At 36.4% G+C, this 17,525-nt stretch overlaps 1 protein-coding gene across 1 annotated transcript; it reads left to right on the top strand.

Annotated features, from left to right (window-relative positions):
- The first annotated feature begins 8,771 nt into the window (after positions 1-8,771).
- LOC101980592 (olfactory receptor 2L13-like) lies at positions 8,772-9,710 on the top strand. The gene has a single exon (XM_005369007.1). The coding sequence runs from the start codon at positions 8,772-8,774 to the stop codon at positions 9,708-9,710; it is 939 nt and encodes a 312-aa protein (XP_005369064.1).
- Positions 9,711-17,525: the final 7,815 nt, after the last annotated feature.

Raw genomic sequence — 17,525 nt, 5'->3', positions numbered from 1 at the left:
CTCTCCCTCCTCCCACCCTTCTCCCCCTCCCTCTCCAGTCCAAAGAGCAGTCAGGGTGCCCTGCCCTGTGGTAAGTCTTAGGTCCTCCCCCCTCCGTCCATATCTTGGAAGGTGAACATCCAAACTGGCTAGGCGCCCACAAAGCCAGAAAATTAAGTAGGATCCCCCCTCCGTCCATATCTTGGAAGGTGAACATCCAAACTGGCTAGGCGCCCACAAAGCCAGAAAATTAAGTAGGGCTGATGAGAAGCCAAGGACAATGGCAAGGGGTTTTGATCCTACTTAATTTTCTGGCTTTGTGAGCTGTGAGATTTTTTAATTATTGCTTTTATTTACTGACATTGTAGCTCTGTTTATGTTGTATAGTTCATCGTAATTTAACTTTGGTTGGTTGTATATATCAATAAATTAATCCATTTATTTTATTTTTTCTGCTTGGTTGAGTACAGACTTTTATGATTCTCTGAATTTTCTAATGTCTAATGTTACAATTTGATCCCTAATTTTATCAATTTGGACCTCTCTTTCTCTTACCTTTGGGTAATCTGGCTAAAGATTGTCAATCTAGTGACATTTTTTCAAAGAACCAATTCTTTGTTTCATTGATTGTTTTTTTTTTAAGTTTTGCTGTTCATATTTTACTGATTTCAGTCCTGAGTTTGACCATATTTTCCCATATACTTTTTGGGGGTGTCATTTCTTCTTGGTTTTCTAAAGCTTTTAAATGTATTATGAAAGTATTGATATGAAATATCTTCAGTTTTTTTTTACATAGTCACTTGTTCCTGTGCACTTGCCTCTTAGAAGTTCCTTGTTTCATTGGCTTGTGTTTGTTTTGTTTTCATTTTCTTCAAAGATTAAATAGGATGGGGAAGAAGATGCAAATAAGGGAGGAATATAGGAAGATACAGCTAAAATTAGTGGACATTTTTAGTGGTAATATGAAAATCTAATAGAGTGGAACATCCTAAAATATATACATTTATGAAGGTGATTTAAATGAAGTGATATGATAATGATAAACGGGGGAGAGAGAGCTTCAACTGGATATCTCTTGTTACCCCGTGAAACTTTGAGATGCAGAAATGGATTACATCTAATTGAGTTGTTGGCCAAATGTAAACACCCAAACAGTCTCTGCTATTTGCCTAGACTATAAGTTACTCTCCACCAACAGCAAGGTCTTTTGTTTGTTTTTTGTTTAATTTGTTTTTAGTGACAATGTTTCTCTATAACTTTGGAGCCTGTCTGGAACTAGCTCTTGTATACCATACTGGCTTCAAACACTCAGAGCCCTGCCTGCCTCTGCCTACTGAGTGCTGGGATTAAAGTCATATGCCACCACCACCTGAGGACAGCAAGATCTTATTTCTAAACATGATGTCTTCACAACTCATTCAAAATGGAGAATTAGATCTAGTGCCTATGTAGCCCTTTCACCACTGTATGCTAGAGTCTTTGGTACAGGAAAGTTCACTGCATGCTAACAAAACACAAATTCAGTCACAAACCTTTTATTTATATTTGTGTCTTGTCTGCAAGATATGCTAGTGCAATGGTGTCACAAAACTTGTAGTAGTAACCAACCAAAATCACACTGCTAGCCTTAGCAAGAAACAGAGACTAGACAACCCATGGATAGAGGGTAAACTGAAAACCTTTCCCATGAAAAGAATGTCACAATAAAATAACTCCTAATTTCATTCTGCTATACTCATAAATCAATGTCTTGCATAGCTATCATGAGAGAAGCTTCTTCTTGAAGCAGATGGGAACAAATACAGAGACCCATAGCCAGAGATTAATAAGAGAATGAAAGACCTTGAAACACTGAACCCTAAATAGTATGTTTCAACCAAATACCTCCGTTCAGGGTTCAGGGAACTGTGGCGAATAAGAGACAGAAATATTGTAAGTGCCAGTGTTAGTGTTGTCATAGACTGGTATTAGGTTTTGTCCTATGTATTATTATTATCCCATAGAAGCTTGATTGTTTACTAATGAGGGACTAAAAGTGGTGGATCTGGATGGAAGGAAAGATGGACAGGAACTTTGAGAAGTAGATGGAGGAAATACTGTAATTAGGATACATTATATGAGAAAATATCAGTTTTCAATATAGAGAAAAAAACAAAAATATATTATTTATTTTTTAAAACACTCTTTTCTTATTCTACATTCTCAGTTGCCATTCCCTCTACTCCTCTTGTTGCCCCCATCTTCTCCCCACCGCACTCCCATCCACTCCACAGAGAGGGTCAATCTTCCTATGGGGAGTCAATAAAGTCAGGCATATCACTTTGGGGCATGATTAAGACCCTTGTCTCTATATCTAAGCTGAGCAAGGTATCCCTACAAAGAAAATGGGATGCAAAACGCCAATTCAAACACTAGGCCCTCATTTCCATCTCATTTGATTGATTTTCATTTGAAGTTAATTTTATTAGATATTAAAACAGCTACAACCACTTGCTTATTAGGTATATTTGATTGGAAAATCTTTTCCCAACCCTTCACTTTGAGGCAATGTCTGACTTTGAGGTGGAGGTGTGTTTCTTGTATGCAGCAGAAGAATGAGTCATTTTTTTAAAAATCTAGTCTATAAGCCTGTGTCCTTTTTTTGAGACCTCAGTGTTTCTCTGTAGAACTGTAGCTTGCCCTGGAACTAGTTATTGTAGACCAGGCTGCCCTTGAACACACAGAGATCCACCTGTCTCTGTCTCCTGAGTACTGGGATTAAAGGTATGTGCTACCACCACTTGGCTTGTAGCCTGTGTCATTTATAGGTGAATTGAGTCCAATGATATTAAAAGATATTAATGACTAGTGATTGTCAATTCCTGCTATTTTTCAGTGGGAGTGTTTGTGTGTTTCCCTTCTTTGGTGTTTGCTGGTGTGTGGTTATTTGTTCCTTGTCCTTTTGTAGGTACAGTTAATTTTATTTGTTTGGGGTTTTCATTCTAGTACTCCCTGTAAGACAGGATATGTGGATAGGTATGTTTAAATCTGGTTTTGTCATGTAATATCTTGTTTTCTCCATCTATAGTGATTGAAAGATTAAACAAATATTTAAAAATTATTTCTTAGTTACTATTAATACCCAATATTCACTTTGTAGTGAGTTGTTTAGATTACACTTACGTGTGTGTCTTCTGCTGATGTTTTCCAGCTTTAACTCATAATCATATAGGATATAAGATGTTATTTCACATTTTGTGCATGTATTACAATTTGCTTTTATGTCCTAATATGTTGAAAGTTCCGCCTACTGATAAGAAGACAACAATAGTCCCTAGAACTTTGGTTTTCTTCTGTTTTATACATGGTGGCTACTCTGCTATGAGAAATAAAGCATGAATTTTTCTATTAACAACATTCTTAGATTTAGAGAAGAGAGACATGCTCCAAATCCAAAGCTGTCTTTGATGTTTTAATTGAGTCAGGATTATACATTTTCTGAGAAGTAAAGAGATAAAGAGTTTAGACAGTGAGATTTTTTACACTGCAGAGAATATTGTTAGCATAGATCAGCTTTTTCTTTGTTTGGTAACTTTTCTTCTGTATGGCTTTCCTTTCTTTTTAGATGCCCGCATGTTCAGGGTTTGTTATTTCTTTAAATTATTTCTCTCTCTCTTCCTATAGAGATAAAAATTAGAATCCCGCCTAGACCCTTATGAGTTTTCATTACAACTAGTAGAATTGTTACATTGGTTGATGAGCTATCATTTCTCCTTAGTAAGAGGTGTTTCTTGTTTGAATTGAATCTTAATTAATTTTGATAATATCCATAGCTTTTCTTCTCCTGTGGAAACAAAAGCAAAACCTCTTTACCAACATAGCACATATCCTGGTTTCCATTCTGAAGTCAACATATCTTTGAAATACCTAGGCTTATTTAACTCAGAAGTTTTTCCCATTGTCCAATGTCTTCACTGCTGTTGTTCCTTTCTAATTAGCGTTAAGATCATTCCAGGTTAATAAGGCATTATGCAATCTATCTCTGTGGGGGGTCTTGTTTCCCCCTACCTGTTACTGAGCATTTCATTTTTTGAAAAAAATGGTTTATTATGAGCTAAATATGAATGACTAACATCTCAGGGACATGCACTTAACCTGAAATTACATGTTACATGTTACACGAAGTTGCATAGTTACAGAACAAAAGAAGTCATAAATTAACACCTGTCCCAGTTACATTGACAGAATCAGCAGTTAATTTCGAGCTTACCAGAGCAATCTAGACAAGACTCATGTGTCTTTTTTGTGTTTTTTTTAATTTAAATTTATTTACTTATTTTGTAAGCCATATTTTCTAAATTTACATACCAGTTCCAGTTTTCACTCCTTCCCTTCCTCCTGCTCCCCTGACCATTATGGGGCTTGTGAGAAGCCTGGCACTAGGAAAATTTCCAGGAATTCACAAGGATGACCCCAGCTAAAACCCTAAGCATTGTAGACAATGCAATGAATATGTATAGAAGTTATTCAAAAATAATAATATTCAACATTCATTTTCATTTATAACTTTCCCACTAATAGTTTTGAAAGGGTGGAACTCTTTGTAAAATTTTCTCCCTATCACACCCATCACTAATGTTTTTTGAGTAGAATGTCATTCAATAACAATTTCTCATCACTTTCTATAAAGAGACTCAGGATACACATAAATATTTGACATACTCCAAGTATTCATTGATCCACTTACTTTGGATTGAGAAGGACAGTAAGATTATAAGCCTTCTAATTTTTATGTCACATGTAAATAGCATAATCCTCCTGGTTAGTGAAACATTCCTCAGATTACAGAAACCCTTAAAATGAGGTCAAGGTCACAATCTTCTGTTTGTTTTGAAATTCAGTCTGCTTGGATCTGTCAGCATGGATGACCTTGAGTCTGAATGTACATTACAACAAAACCTCTGCATCAACCTGTGACTGGAGTACAACTTCTGACTAGTTCAGCATTTCCATATATCAATGTGGAACCTGGTGGGGGCCCAACATTAAATAATGGAATATATATGTATGTACATATGTATATATATCCCATCATCCTTTATATCTTTCAAGTCACATTCTGAAATAATGCAGTCACTATCTTTAGTCTCTTAGGACATCCTGTGATTACAGATATGGTGATTGTCATGTATTTATTTCTCTAAAGTTAAGAACTCAGCTATCTCAGAGCAGCCAAGTCACTAGAAATTTCCAAGACTTTGTCTCTGTAGATTTAGACTTGAGGGATCAATTAGAGAAAAAGGGGGAGCACGTCAGGCTTGGCGTTTCAAAGTTACGCATATAAAATAAGGCATTTGTCATTTTCTTTCAGCAATATAGTTTGTGGGAGATAATTACATATTTCCTTTAGAAATAATTAGTAAGAAATGATGTTGTATACAAGCAATGAACATTTAAATATTTCAGATTAATGATGTTATATTGGTTTCATCATGTATAAGAAGAAAGGCTAGTAGATAATCCTTTAAAGTTTCTTTCTAATATTTTGGTGGAAGAAGGGACTCTTGTTCAACTGAAGATACTGCACAGAGAGACTATCTTGTGGCATGCCTGGCAGGGGACATAAAAACAAATGGGGAGCTGAAGATTTCTCAGGACCCAGAGACTGACTGCAGGGAGTGACTGTTCCGGAAAGGTACCTTTTTCTCACAAATACAAACGCAATTATAAGATCTTTGGATACACTAAACCCAGAACACATTATTGACCACAGCTGGTCTGGGTGAAGATAACGAGAGGAATTTTTTAAAGTATGGTTTTCTTGAACTGAGGAAGCCATTCTTAGGGTTTTCAAAGCCAATTAGAATAAGAATAGTGAACTTAAATGTGAGAGAAAAATGTAATCATGTTTGAATTCTACAATGTGTGTTGTTTATGAAGGCTTGACCATAAATAAGATGTTGTAGTTTTCTGGTATTGAGGTTTCTCAACAGTCACAATGTGGAATGGAAGAAAGATAATGACACTCCTGGAGGACCTAACATATGTTGAACACAGGCAGCTCATTGAGGTTCTTTTTCTCCAGAGTCACATGGAGTTTTTAAGACTGAGCAGAGACTGATGCTCAGTTACCTGTCTGGTCTTGTGCTCTGTAGACATTTTTTGTAACTGTGTGTCCCTGTTTTGTTTACATATCTGTGACTTTGGCAAAATTGTTCTAGCATTCTGCATTTGCAACACTCTTACACAATAAGACTTTTACAACAGGTCTTTAAACATGTCTAAGTTTTTTTCATCTTTTGGAATGCTTAACAGGCACACTAACATTACATCTGCCTTTCAGTCATTGGAAAATTTTAAAGCTAAACTATAATCAATAATACTATTCTTTCTGTGACCAGGTTAAATAAAGCTTATATTCAGCAGGGTGGTGGCAGTAAATGCCTTTAATCGTAGCACTTGAAGGTCATAGGTAGGTGAATCTATCATTTCAAGACTGGACTGGTCTACCAAGCAAGTTCCAGGACAGCCATGGCTACACAAAGACACACTGTCTTTAAAAACCACACACACACACACACACACACACACACACACACACTAGTATCTAACATTGAAATTATGTGGCCATCAATGTAAAAATCTTTAGCTCAGTTTAGATCAATGTCTTAGATCTTAAACATTATGTTCCAGGTATCTGCTCCCTAAATATAGCTATATCCCCATATTAACTGCCAAGATAACAGTTTCTAAACATTGGAAACAAAATAATTACTGCAGTAACTATTCTCAGAGCATGTTTATGAATCAACAAGAAGTGATCTGAGAGCACATACCTGCACATTATTCTCCTAGAATCAAACATGAATTGTAAGATTACTATAGACTGTGCGAAGATGGTTAGTGAACACTCCTGAGAGGATGATGTAATGGTCTGTCCTCTATATCCAAACCAGTGTTCAAGGAAGTAAATGATAATGCTGATAATATATTCTTCATCATTCACAAGCCGTGTTTCATATGACTGGATATTAAACCTGATGTTGCTAACTTTCTCAGCACGACCATGATAACCTATTCTCTATAAGGATAATGTTTTCTTCCTTTCAACATACACACATGTTAAATATCTGCTGTACGTAAGTGTGGTTCCAGTGGGTAGACAGCAGTGAATTATCGCACAGGAGCCTATGTCCAGGTAGACATCACATTGTCCTCATGTCACCAGTTTTCAGAGAGTATTTTTGGATGTGTGAATTTGTTTTCAAGTTCAGGTAAATTATCAGATATTCTTATTCCATGTAAGTAGTCTTCTTTGCCTGGTCCCCAGAGCAGCTCCTTTCTGAGCATGACATCCTTTGAGGTCTAGAAATGTACCTAAGAACACACTACTCTCCTTATTTTCTCATCTTAGCAGATCAGATCCCAAGTCCTCTTCTTCACATGTATTTGCCTTCACAACTGGCCTGCACAATCACTTATCTCCTTGTACTCGCTTCTTTTAGTTTCCCTGCTAACATATTTTTTGTTTATCACTTTGATTAGGGGACTTTACAAAGACCTGCCTCTATAGTGCCTATACCTCGTGGTCCAAGGTACGTACCAGCCCAGCTGTCTCTTATCCTTGCCTACCATGCTTGCTTACAAAATGTAAAAGGAATCTTGAGTTTATAAACATGCACCTGGCCCCTGCCTCCTGACAAATACAAACAAATAAATAAACGAAAATGTAACAATTGAAAAATATGAGTGAGCAAAATAAACAATGTACACCTACACATTTCCTTCCCCCATGAACAGGTTTCTAAGGGCTTCTCACTCCTGACAGTGAAGTACAAAGTTCTGAGCTGCATAAGAAGAGAAAACAGTACATATAAGCAAAATTTTACTATTGTGTCATATGTGTATAAAATTTACAATTGTAAGATATAACATATATGTATATGTTTTATATTATAAGGCAATGTGTGACTTTATTGCATTTTGTTGTATAAACACTTTCATTGTGACTGTGTATTCAATTGATATAAGTAAAATTGACAGAAAACAAAGTGTCCCTTATGGAAATGAGTACACAAATATAACATTTTATGACTAGCGAAGATCTGAGCATGCACAAAACTTTTTAGTTCTACAACAGTGAATTGTGAGTGGTGGTTATTTTCAGGAAAGACAAAGACTTATTGGAGAATTTTAGAGGCAGATCACAAAGGAGCAGATCACTGGGATCTGTCTACAGTATGACCATTTAGTGGAAGAGGGCCAGGAAGCAAGTGATGCAGAAGACAAGGGCTTTCTTAGTTTTGAAAGGAGGAGAGATGATCTTGAGTAATAGTGTTGTTGCATGGAGTTATATATGAGGAAGTGTGAGAGCTGTTTTACTTTTTTTTTTTTTTTTGGTTTTTCGAGATAGGGTTTCTCTGTGGTTTTGGAGCTTGTCCTGGAACTAGCTCTTGTAGACCAGGCTGGTCTCGAACTCACAGAGATCCGCCTGCCTCTGCCTCCCAAGTGCTGGGATTAAAGGCGTGTGCCACCACCGCCCGGCTCCTGTTTTACTTTTGATGCCACTTTGATTTTAAAATGATTATAGAGATATCTCTGAATTGAGAACTGGACCAGAGATAAGAGGAAAGAAACATTTAGCTCAGATTTCAAAAAAAGTTTAACAGAAGGATGGTTCTTAGGGAAGAACAATTGAGCACACACACTTATTATAAGCCAGTTCCTCTTTATTCTCTTTTTTTCTACTTTATATGTTAAGTGTATTTTATTTTCAGGTCACTTTTTCAAGAAAAAGAAAGCAATACATTTTCATGGAGAAATGGAATCAGACATCAAGTGATTTCACTTTGTTAGGATTGTTTCCACAGAATCAAATAGGCCTTCTGCTTTTGCTGATTATCATCTTCATGTTTTTTGTAGCATTGCTTGGCAACTCATCAATGATCCACCTCATTCGTGTGGATCCCAGGCTCCATACCCCCATGTACTTTCTTCTCAGTCAGCTCTCTCTCATGGATCTGATTCATATTTCTACCACTGTTCCCAAGATGGCATTCAACTTCCTCTCTGGCCAGAAAGGCATTACTTTTCTGGGCTGTGGAGTTCAAGCATTTTTCTTTATCGCTATGGCAGGTTGTGAGGGTTTGCTCTTGGCCTCTATGGCCTATGACCGTTTTGTGGCTATCTGTCACCCTCTTCATTATCCTATCCGCATGAGCAAAATGATGTGCCTGAAGATGATCATAGGATCTTGGACACTGGGCTCCATTAACTCCATGGCGCATACAGTCTATGCCCTTCACATTCCTTACTGCCATTCTAGGTCCATTAACCATTTCTTCTGTGATGTCCCAGCCATGCTTCCCCTGGCATGTATGGACACTTGGGTTTATGAGTACATTGTGTTTGTGAGCACAAGTCTGTTTCTCCTACTTCCTTTCCTTGGCATCACAGCTTCCTATGGACGGGTCCTTTTTGCTGTCTTCCATATGCGCTCAACAGAGGGAAAGAAAAAGGCCTTCACCACGTGTTCAACTCACTTAACTGTGGTGACATTTTACTATGCACCTTTTGTCTACACTTATCTTCGACCTAGGAGTCTTCGTTCTCCCACAGATGATAAGATTCTGGCTGTCTTCTACACTATCCTCACCCCCATGCTGAACCCCATCATCTACAGCCTGAGGAATAAGGAGGTTCTCGGGGCTATGACAAGGGTCTTTGGGACATTCTATTCCACTAAACATTGATATTTATTCTCTAATCATATTTCTGTTCCCCTGAAGAATGTTAGACTAATGTCATCTATTGGAAATATAATGTGTGCCCCACACATGTCAAACTTTTCTCGTGATTGCATTAAGGTGAAATAGTATGTTATTATTACACACTAGTACAATTATTTATATGTTCACTTTATAGCATTATAGTCAATGAGATCAGTAACAAAATTAGACAATGAATTACTATCCTAAAATAATACAACACAATTTATCTTATGAGTGTACAAATATTCTTATAACTGGTGAAATTTAGACTATATGAATGGCCCCTTGCAGTAGGACCAGGATCTATCTCTGGTGCATGATTCATAGCCCTGAGACAACAGGAAGTAATTCTAAGTACATGGCATCCAAATTTCTAAAAGGTAGGGTGGTTGGTTTCGAGTTGCTTGGTGAATTATGGATTTATATCAAAATATATGGGGATTGTTTAGAAGCTGTTCTTATACATGGACAGGAGAGAAACTAAGCAAAGGAGATTTTAGAATCTCATTTTGAAAATAAAAAAGGGGTGTTTAGAAATGATAGGATAAAATTACTCATTATTGAATCTTCTTTTAAGCTAGAAAAACAATCACTAGTCCCAAATATTTCACATTGGTATGGATTTTTGCATATTGATGCAAATTTAAGGTTATTTTTGTTATTTAATTTATATGTTTCCCCTCTCATTTAAGATACTTTTGCAGATTGGTACAAAGTTAAGTTAATTTTTATTATATTATAATAAGTTTCTATTCTTGTTTAAGATATTATACAACTCATTTAAAAACATAAAGTTCTAACCCTTGAAAGCTATTGAGAATAATAAAAAAGAGGTTAATATTCAGTCATCTATGGCATTCAAATTTATAATCATGTTACATATGTTTTCAAGTTCAAACAGAGAGGCGTTTTAAATAAATAGTCTTCCAACACTTCAGAGACCTGCAGAATATGACATTTAAAATGTTTAAATAACAGAAGGCTTTTTATGACAGTAAAACATGTATATCCCTGGAAGTGCCAATTTATTTCAAAAAAGATTATGGGCATCAAAGAACCTTCATATGGAGTTTATATTCATAGTGGCAATAAAGCCACTGGGTAAGAAACTGTCCCTGCTTTGACTGCTGATAGTATGCTGTCCAAATTAATTGGACAATCAGGACACAAGAAAAGGTAACTGCTGAACTTTGCAAAAAGAAAAAAAAAACAAAACAAGAATGTACAGCCCTTCAAAAATTTCTACTTCACAAAAGGTTTCTTAGATAGTCTAGGCCTTTAGGCTGAAGATGGATTCTCCAATGTTGCAGAGGAATCTTAGAATGACTTTGCAGGCAGTCAGTAGGTTCTGTCATTTCTATAGTTTTGGAATTTGCTTACTCGCACTTCCTATTTAATCAGGTAATATTTATGCTTCTCAGATTTCTAATGGTCTTGAAGATTACATAGTTATTGTTACATTTTCTGTATTTATGATAGAAACTAAATCAAGTACAAAACTTTGGACTTATGAAGATAAGATAGCTAGTAGAGTGGAGGTCACTGGCTACCTTTCCATTGGTTCTCTAATAAATTAGGATTTAAACCCATATCTGAATGATTTAGATAATCATTATATTCTCCTCTATAAGATTCAGTGCATCAAGTCTTATGTCAAACCTGTAGGAGAATAAAAACTTCACACAGCAAAAGTCAGACTTACATAATCTGTGTTCACTGAGCCAGCTTTACAGATGACACTGGAAGGAATACTTTATTCTGAAAGGAAGATTAAACATACTTAAGAGGTCACAAAGAATAAATAATTCTGGAGTAATTAAGTTCTAAGAAAATAACACCACAAGATTATACAAATTAATAATTAATTATTTATTAATAATTCTCATATTAATAAACTCAATTCATGAATAAAAAGGCACATATACAAAGACTTAATAAAAAGTAAAACCCAACCTTTTGCCGCCTCCAAGAAACACAACTCATAATCAATGATAGCTACAACCTCAGGGTAAAAGGATGAAAAAGGTTTTCCATTCTGTCTCAGTTATTTTTCTATTGTCAAAAAGAGACACCATGATTAAGGTAGTTCATAAAAATTATTCAATTGAGAGCTTGCTTTAAATTTCAGACAGTGAATCCATGACTGTCACAGAGGGAAGCAGGAAACAGGCAAGCAGGCATGTTTCTGTAGCACCAGCTGAGAGTTTATATCTGGTCCACAGTTTGAAGGTAGAGAGACATTGGGCCTCACATGGGCTCTTGAAACTCTAAGGCCTAATCTCAATGATACTCCACCTCTAATAATGCCATACCTCTTAATCCTCCTCTAAAGACTTCTAGCATCTAGGCAGCAAGTGATCAAATATATAAGCCAATGGGAGCCATTCTCATTCAAACCAACATACAAGCAAAAGGAGTAAGGTAATAAGTAGGTATAACTAATCTAATATCTGACAAAATAAATGTTAAGCCAAAATTAATCAAAAGAGATAAAAAGGACATTTTATACTTATTAAAGAAAAAGCCTAGCAAGAGGATATAATAATTCTAAACATATATTCTTGAGAAACAAGTGTGCTATATTTCATAAAAGAAGCAACTAAAAAAATTACAGGTTGACCCCAACACAGTAATAGAGGGTAATTTCAATGTCTCTCTCTCATCAATAAACAGGTTATCTAAGCAAAAACAAATAGAAAAACACTGGAGTTGAATAACATTTTAAATCAGATACATCTAATAGATTTATAGAACAGTACACCCAAACACTGAAAAATAAACTTCCACCTCAGAAGCCATGAAAGTTTCTAGAAAATTGACAATATGTCAGGATGCAACAATTTTATGGTCATTGCAATAACATTCTATATACTATCTAACCATAAAAGAACAAACCTAGATATTAAAAATAGAAATGGAGTAAAGTACAAAAACTTGTACACAGTACTGACTGAAAATTGGGTGGAGAGAGAAATCAAGAATGAAACTTAAAACTTAATTAAATTAATTTGAATAAAAATGAAAAACATATCAAAATCTATGGGATGCAATGAAAGCAGTCCAAAAAGGAAAATTTGTAGCAATAAAAGTCTATAAAAAGGAACAGGATCAGTGACATATTTCTAAGGAAGACTTGGGGAAAAAGTGGAATAGATGAGGAGACTTAATAAAGAGTAGGTAAAATTTATCAACCAGAAATAAAAATTATAAAGAATCAATAAAATGAACAATTTGTTTTTTTAAACCATTAACAAGATTAACACAAAATTAAACAAAGTAAAAGAGAGAGATTAAACTAGTAAAATCAGAAGATGAATGGGAAATATGACAACAGATACTGAGGGAATTCAGAGTATACGGAAATAACTTTAAAAAATCTATATTACCACCAGCAGTGAACTCCTAAATACACAAAAGTGATGTGGGAGTGTCATATCAATCTGTTGATTTCACTGGTTAAGGAATAAAGAAATTGCCTAGGCCCCTTGATAGGCCAACCCTTAGGTGGGTGGAGTAAACAGAACAGAATGCTGGGAGAAAGAAGCTGAGTCAGGGAGTCGCCATGATTCTCCCATTCCAGGCAGACGCAGGTTAAGATCACTCCTGGTAAGCCAGCTTGTGGGCTACACAGATTATTAGAAATGGGCTAGTCCAGGTGCGAGAGTTAGCAGAGAAAAGGCTAGATATAATGGGCCAAGTGGTGTTTAAAAGAATACAGTTTCCGTGTAATAATTTCAGGTAAAGCTAGCCTTGGGGGTGGCTGGGTGCAGGGGACGCAGCCCCTCTGCTCGTATTTCAACACTGAGGGAATTCAGAGTATATGGAAATAACTTAAAAAATCTATATTACCACCAGCAGTGAACTCCTAAATACACAATTTATTTCTATTGTCCTTCAGAGGTGGAAAGGAAGTTCATATTGTTAATGACTCCATGTACTCCCAAAAGAGAGCCTGAGATGTGACTGGCTTGGATATTTTTTCCTTGAAGAGTAACTTTCATAATACCAGTAGGTACCACTGCAGCTTCCAAAGGAGGAAGATAATCAATAGGCCTACCTATGACACCTATAAACCATATCAATGGAAGCATGACATGAAAATTGTAAGCGTAGTAGTGCAGTAGTGGCATGTATATCATAGTTGTAACCAGCAGTACTATCATTGCATTTAAGATCTGTTCAAAAGAGAAAACTCATGCCCAGCATTGCAAAGGTAGTTAACTACTCCATACTATTGAATTAACAAAATACTGGAGGAGAATCTATAATCACTAATTTAATTTATTAAGCCAGCATAATCCCTGACTACAGTCTATAAACATTAGTTACTAACCTCATATGTAAGTGTATTCCTCACTACTCATTGTAGCATAAATAATAAAAACTCAGAGACAGATATTGGGGTTCAACCTGAAGATCAGAAAAGCAAAACAGCCATTCACAGGCTCATATGTCTACTACAAACTAAAATGGTGATCCTGCTTTCAGGAATCCTCATAATGACACTGAGACTGACACCTCTCTCCTTTCATCCTTTATTCTTCTCTAGTGCTGTGATTAAAGGCATACACCACCACCAATCAGCCTCTATGGCTAAATAATGTGGCTGCTGGAATTAAAAGTGTGTGAAACCACTACCTGGCATATGTTATCTTTGCACAGACCTTTAGGTAAGCTATATTAAAGCATAAATAATATGCCACTATATTTCCCCTATTTTGTCTAAAATAAAAATGAAAGTTATAACTAATATAAGAAAACTATATACAATAAGTACAATAACTATATACAATATATACAGACAATAAATGCATCAACAATGTCTAGTCCATTTGCATTTGACAAATTCAGTGGAAAACTCCATTATCTATCCTATCTTGGTCTTGTATCTAATTTACTTTCTATCTTAACTTGTTTTCTATGTCCGGTAAACTAGGAAAACTATTACTATAAATTTCTAGTCTTCAACTCCCCCAGAAACCCAAGAAGTAAATAATATTTACTTAGTAAGCAGGAAGTGTGAACAAGTGACTTTCAGAAAATTGAGAAAAGACAGAAACAGCTGTCTGTGATATCATCTAAAGTTTCTCTGCAAAGTTAGGGCATTTATTTTTGGCCTATAGGCCTTGATTATCAAACAGATTTTTCTATGAAACAGGGTTTTGGAAGGACTGTCCTACCTTGTCTGGGAAATGTTTGGCCGGTCACTCTCTTTTTTTTTTTTCTGCTTGTCTCATTAGAACAGCATACTGTTAGCAGTTGAGGCAAGCTTACTTTCTTGCCCAGTAACTTACTTTTGCCACAAAGAAAGCAAACTCCATGTGGAGTTTCGATGTCCATCATTTTCTATAAAGTGGATTGGTGATGCCAGGAGCAGACATGTCTCGTTGTCATAAAAAAGAAAAACCAACCAATGTTATTTAAACATCTTAAATGTCATAATCTGTGAATCTCTGAAGTGTTTGAAGATGATTGGTCTGTTTACAATGTATCTCTGTTTGACCATGAAAACACATCTAATGTAATTATCACTTTGATTGTAATAGATGACTAATTACTAAACTGCATTTCCTTATTATTCTAAACAGTAATAATAACTTTCAAGGACTAGAAATTTGCATTGCATCGTTAAATGGGTTGTATAAGTAGAATATCTTGAATAAAAGTAGAAATGTATGTTCAGTATGTTCTAGCAAAATTAATCTCAAATTTGTATCACTATGCAAAATTTATACAATATAGAAAAATCTAAATCCAAGTAAAACATTTAAAACTAATAGTTGCTTTTTAAAAATATATATAATAATCTTCCTTTTTATCTTCTCATATTATATACTCTATTTTTTTCAGAGTGGATTCAATAATCTACCCTTTTATCCTATTATATCTATATACCCCTTTTGCTTTTCAAAACAAGAACCTTGAATCTAATTCCCTTTGTTTAGCTTTTTCCTGACCATTTCCAATAACAACTTTTATTCAAATTCTTTTTAAAATTTTTCCTTCCTTCCTTCCTTCTTTCCTTCCTTCCCTCCTTCCTTCCTTAAAAATTTCCACCTCCTCCCATCCTCCCATTTCCTGCCTGCTCCCCCCACTTCTCCTCCCCCTCTCTCTCCAGTCCTAAGAGAAGTCAGGGTGCCCTGCGATGTGGAAAGTCCAAGGCCCCCCCTCCATTCAGGTCTAGAAAGGTGTGCATCCAAACAGACTAGGCTCCCAAAAAGCCAGTACATGCAGTAGAATCAAAATCCGGTGTTATTATCATTGACTTCTCAGTCTGCCCTCATTGCTAGCCACATTCAGAGAGTCTGATTTGATCACATGCTCGTTCAGTCCCATTTCAGCTGGCCTTGGTGAGCTCCCATTAGATCAGTCCCACTGTCTCCATGGGTGGGCGCACCCCTCGTGGTCCTGACTTCCCTGCTCATGTTCTCCCTCCTTCCGCTCTTCATCTGGGCCTTGGGAGCTTAGTCCAGAGCTCCATTGTGGGTCTCTGTCTCTATCTCCGTCCATCGCCAGATGAAGGTTCTTTATCAATGGTTTCTCAATCAGACCCCCGTTTCAGCCACATTCGGAGAGTCCGGTTTGGTCTCATGCTCATTCAGTCCCAGTCCAGCTGGATTTGGAGGTCCTTGGGCAGCAGAGTAGAGGGTGCCTGAATTGGCATTGCCCCACTAACACACTGATGATTATCTCAAATATCACTATAGAATCTTCGTCTGGTGACAGATGGAGATAGAGACGAAGTCCCTCATCAGAGCAACAGACTGAGCAGCCAAGGTCCAATTGAAGAGCAGAAGGAGGGAGAGGATAAGCAAGGAAGTCTGGACTACGAGGGGTTGGTCCATCCACTGAGACAGTATCCAAATTCTTAAACAATGTCAAATATCCATAACCCATTGCACGATCAGAAACCATCACCCCACCTTTTGGAAAGACGGGCGTTTTACTTTTAAATTTATTTCCTGATGTCTGTGAGTGATGAACTCTTTAGAGGTATCTTGAAAAGAAAAAAATATTGGTTAATTGTCAAGTCCTTGGAAAAGTAGCTGTATTATTCGTTGTCCAGTCTGTGTGTAATGGGAAAGTGCAGGGTTTTTCTCAAGTCCTGGACAGAGCAATTTGTTAGCCTGGATCATCTCAGCTAGCCACCTCAATTTTTCTTTTCTGAGAAGTTTGTAGTCCAAAACCAATCTTTAGGCCTTGTTTTCAGCTTAGTGCTATTATTATAGTCCTGGAGGATTTGTCATTGTGGGTCTACATCCTCCTTTTGGAAACTTCAAATGTCAATATTAGGCATGTCATGGTTCACTGCAGAAAACTGATAGAGACTCAAACCCAAAATCATGTATAGAAAGTTAGATGAAACCTTTCTCTAGAAGTAGTATTCTATATGAGCATTAATATTATGGCAAAATTTCAAATCTCTCTCTCTCTCTCTCTCTTTTAATCTTATAAATATTATACCTTAAGGAAAGCTGATAAAAAGTAAAAACCAAAGGATTATGAGATTATTGCCAATATAATAGTCTTTAAATTTTGTTTTTCTTTTGTTCCATATCAGAGAGTTTTTTTGACATGAGACAGAGAATTTTGATTTTACTATCATAAGCATGCTTAGGTTTAGAGAAGGAGAGAGCCCCACTCCAAATCCCAATCTAGCTTAAATCTTTAATTAGACTGGTGAAAGACCCTCAGAGTGGTCCTTCCCTCAGGAGGAGACCCCTAACCCAAGGAACAGTCGAGACCACTGGCTGCAATTAGCAAGAGGTTTATTGGGTGGGCACAGGTACCTGTGGG

The sequence above is a fragment of the Microtus ochrogaster genome, unplaced genomic scaffold (assembly GCF_000317375.1).
Source record: "Microtus ochrogaster isolate Prairie Vole_2 unplaced genomic scaffold, MicOch1.0 UNK43, whole genome shotgun sequence".
NCBI lineage: Eukaryota > Metazoa > Chordata > Mammalia > Rodentia > Cricetidae > Microtus > Microtus ochrogaster.
This window is presented reverse-complemented; position numbering and strand designations above follow the sequence as displayed.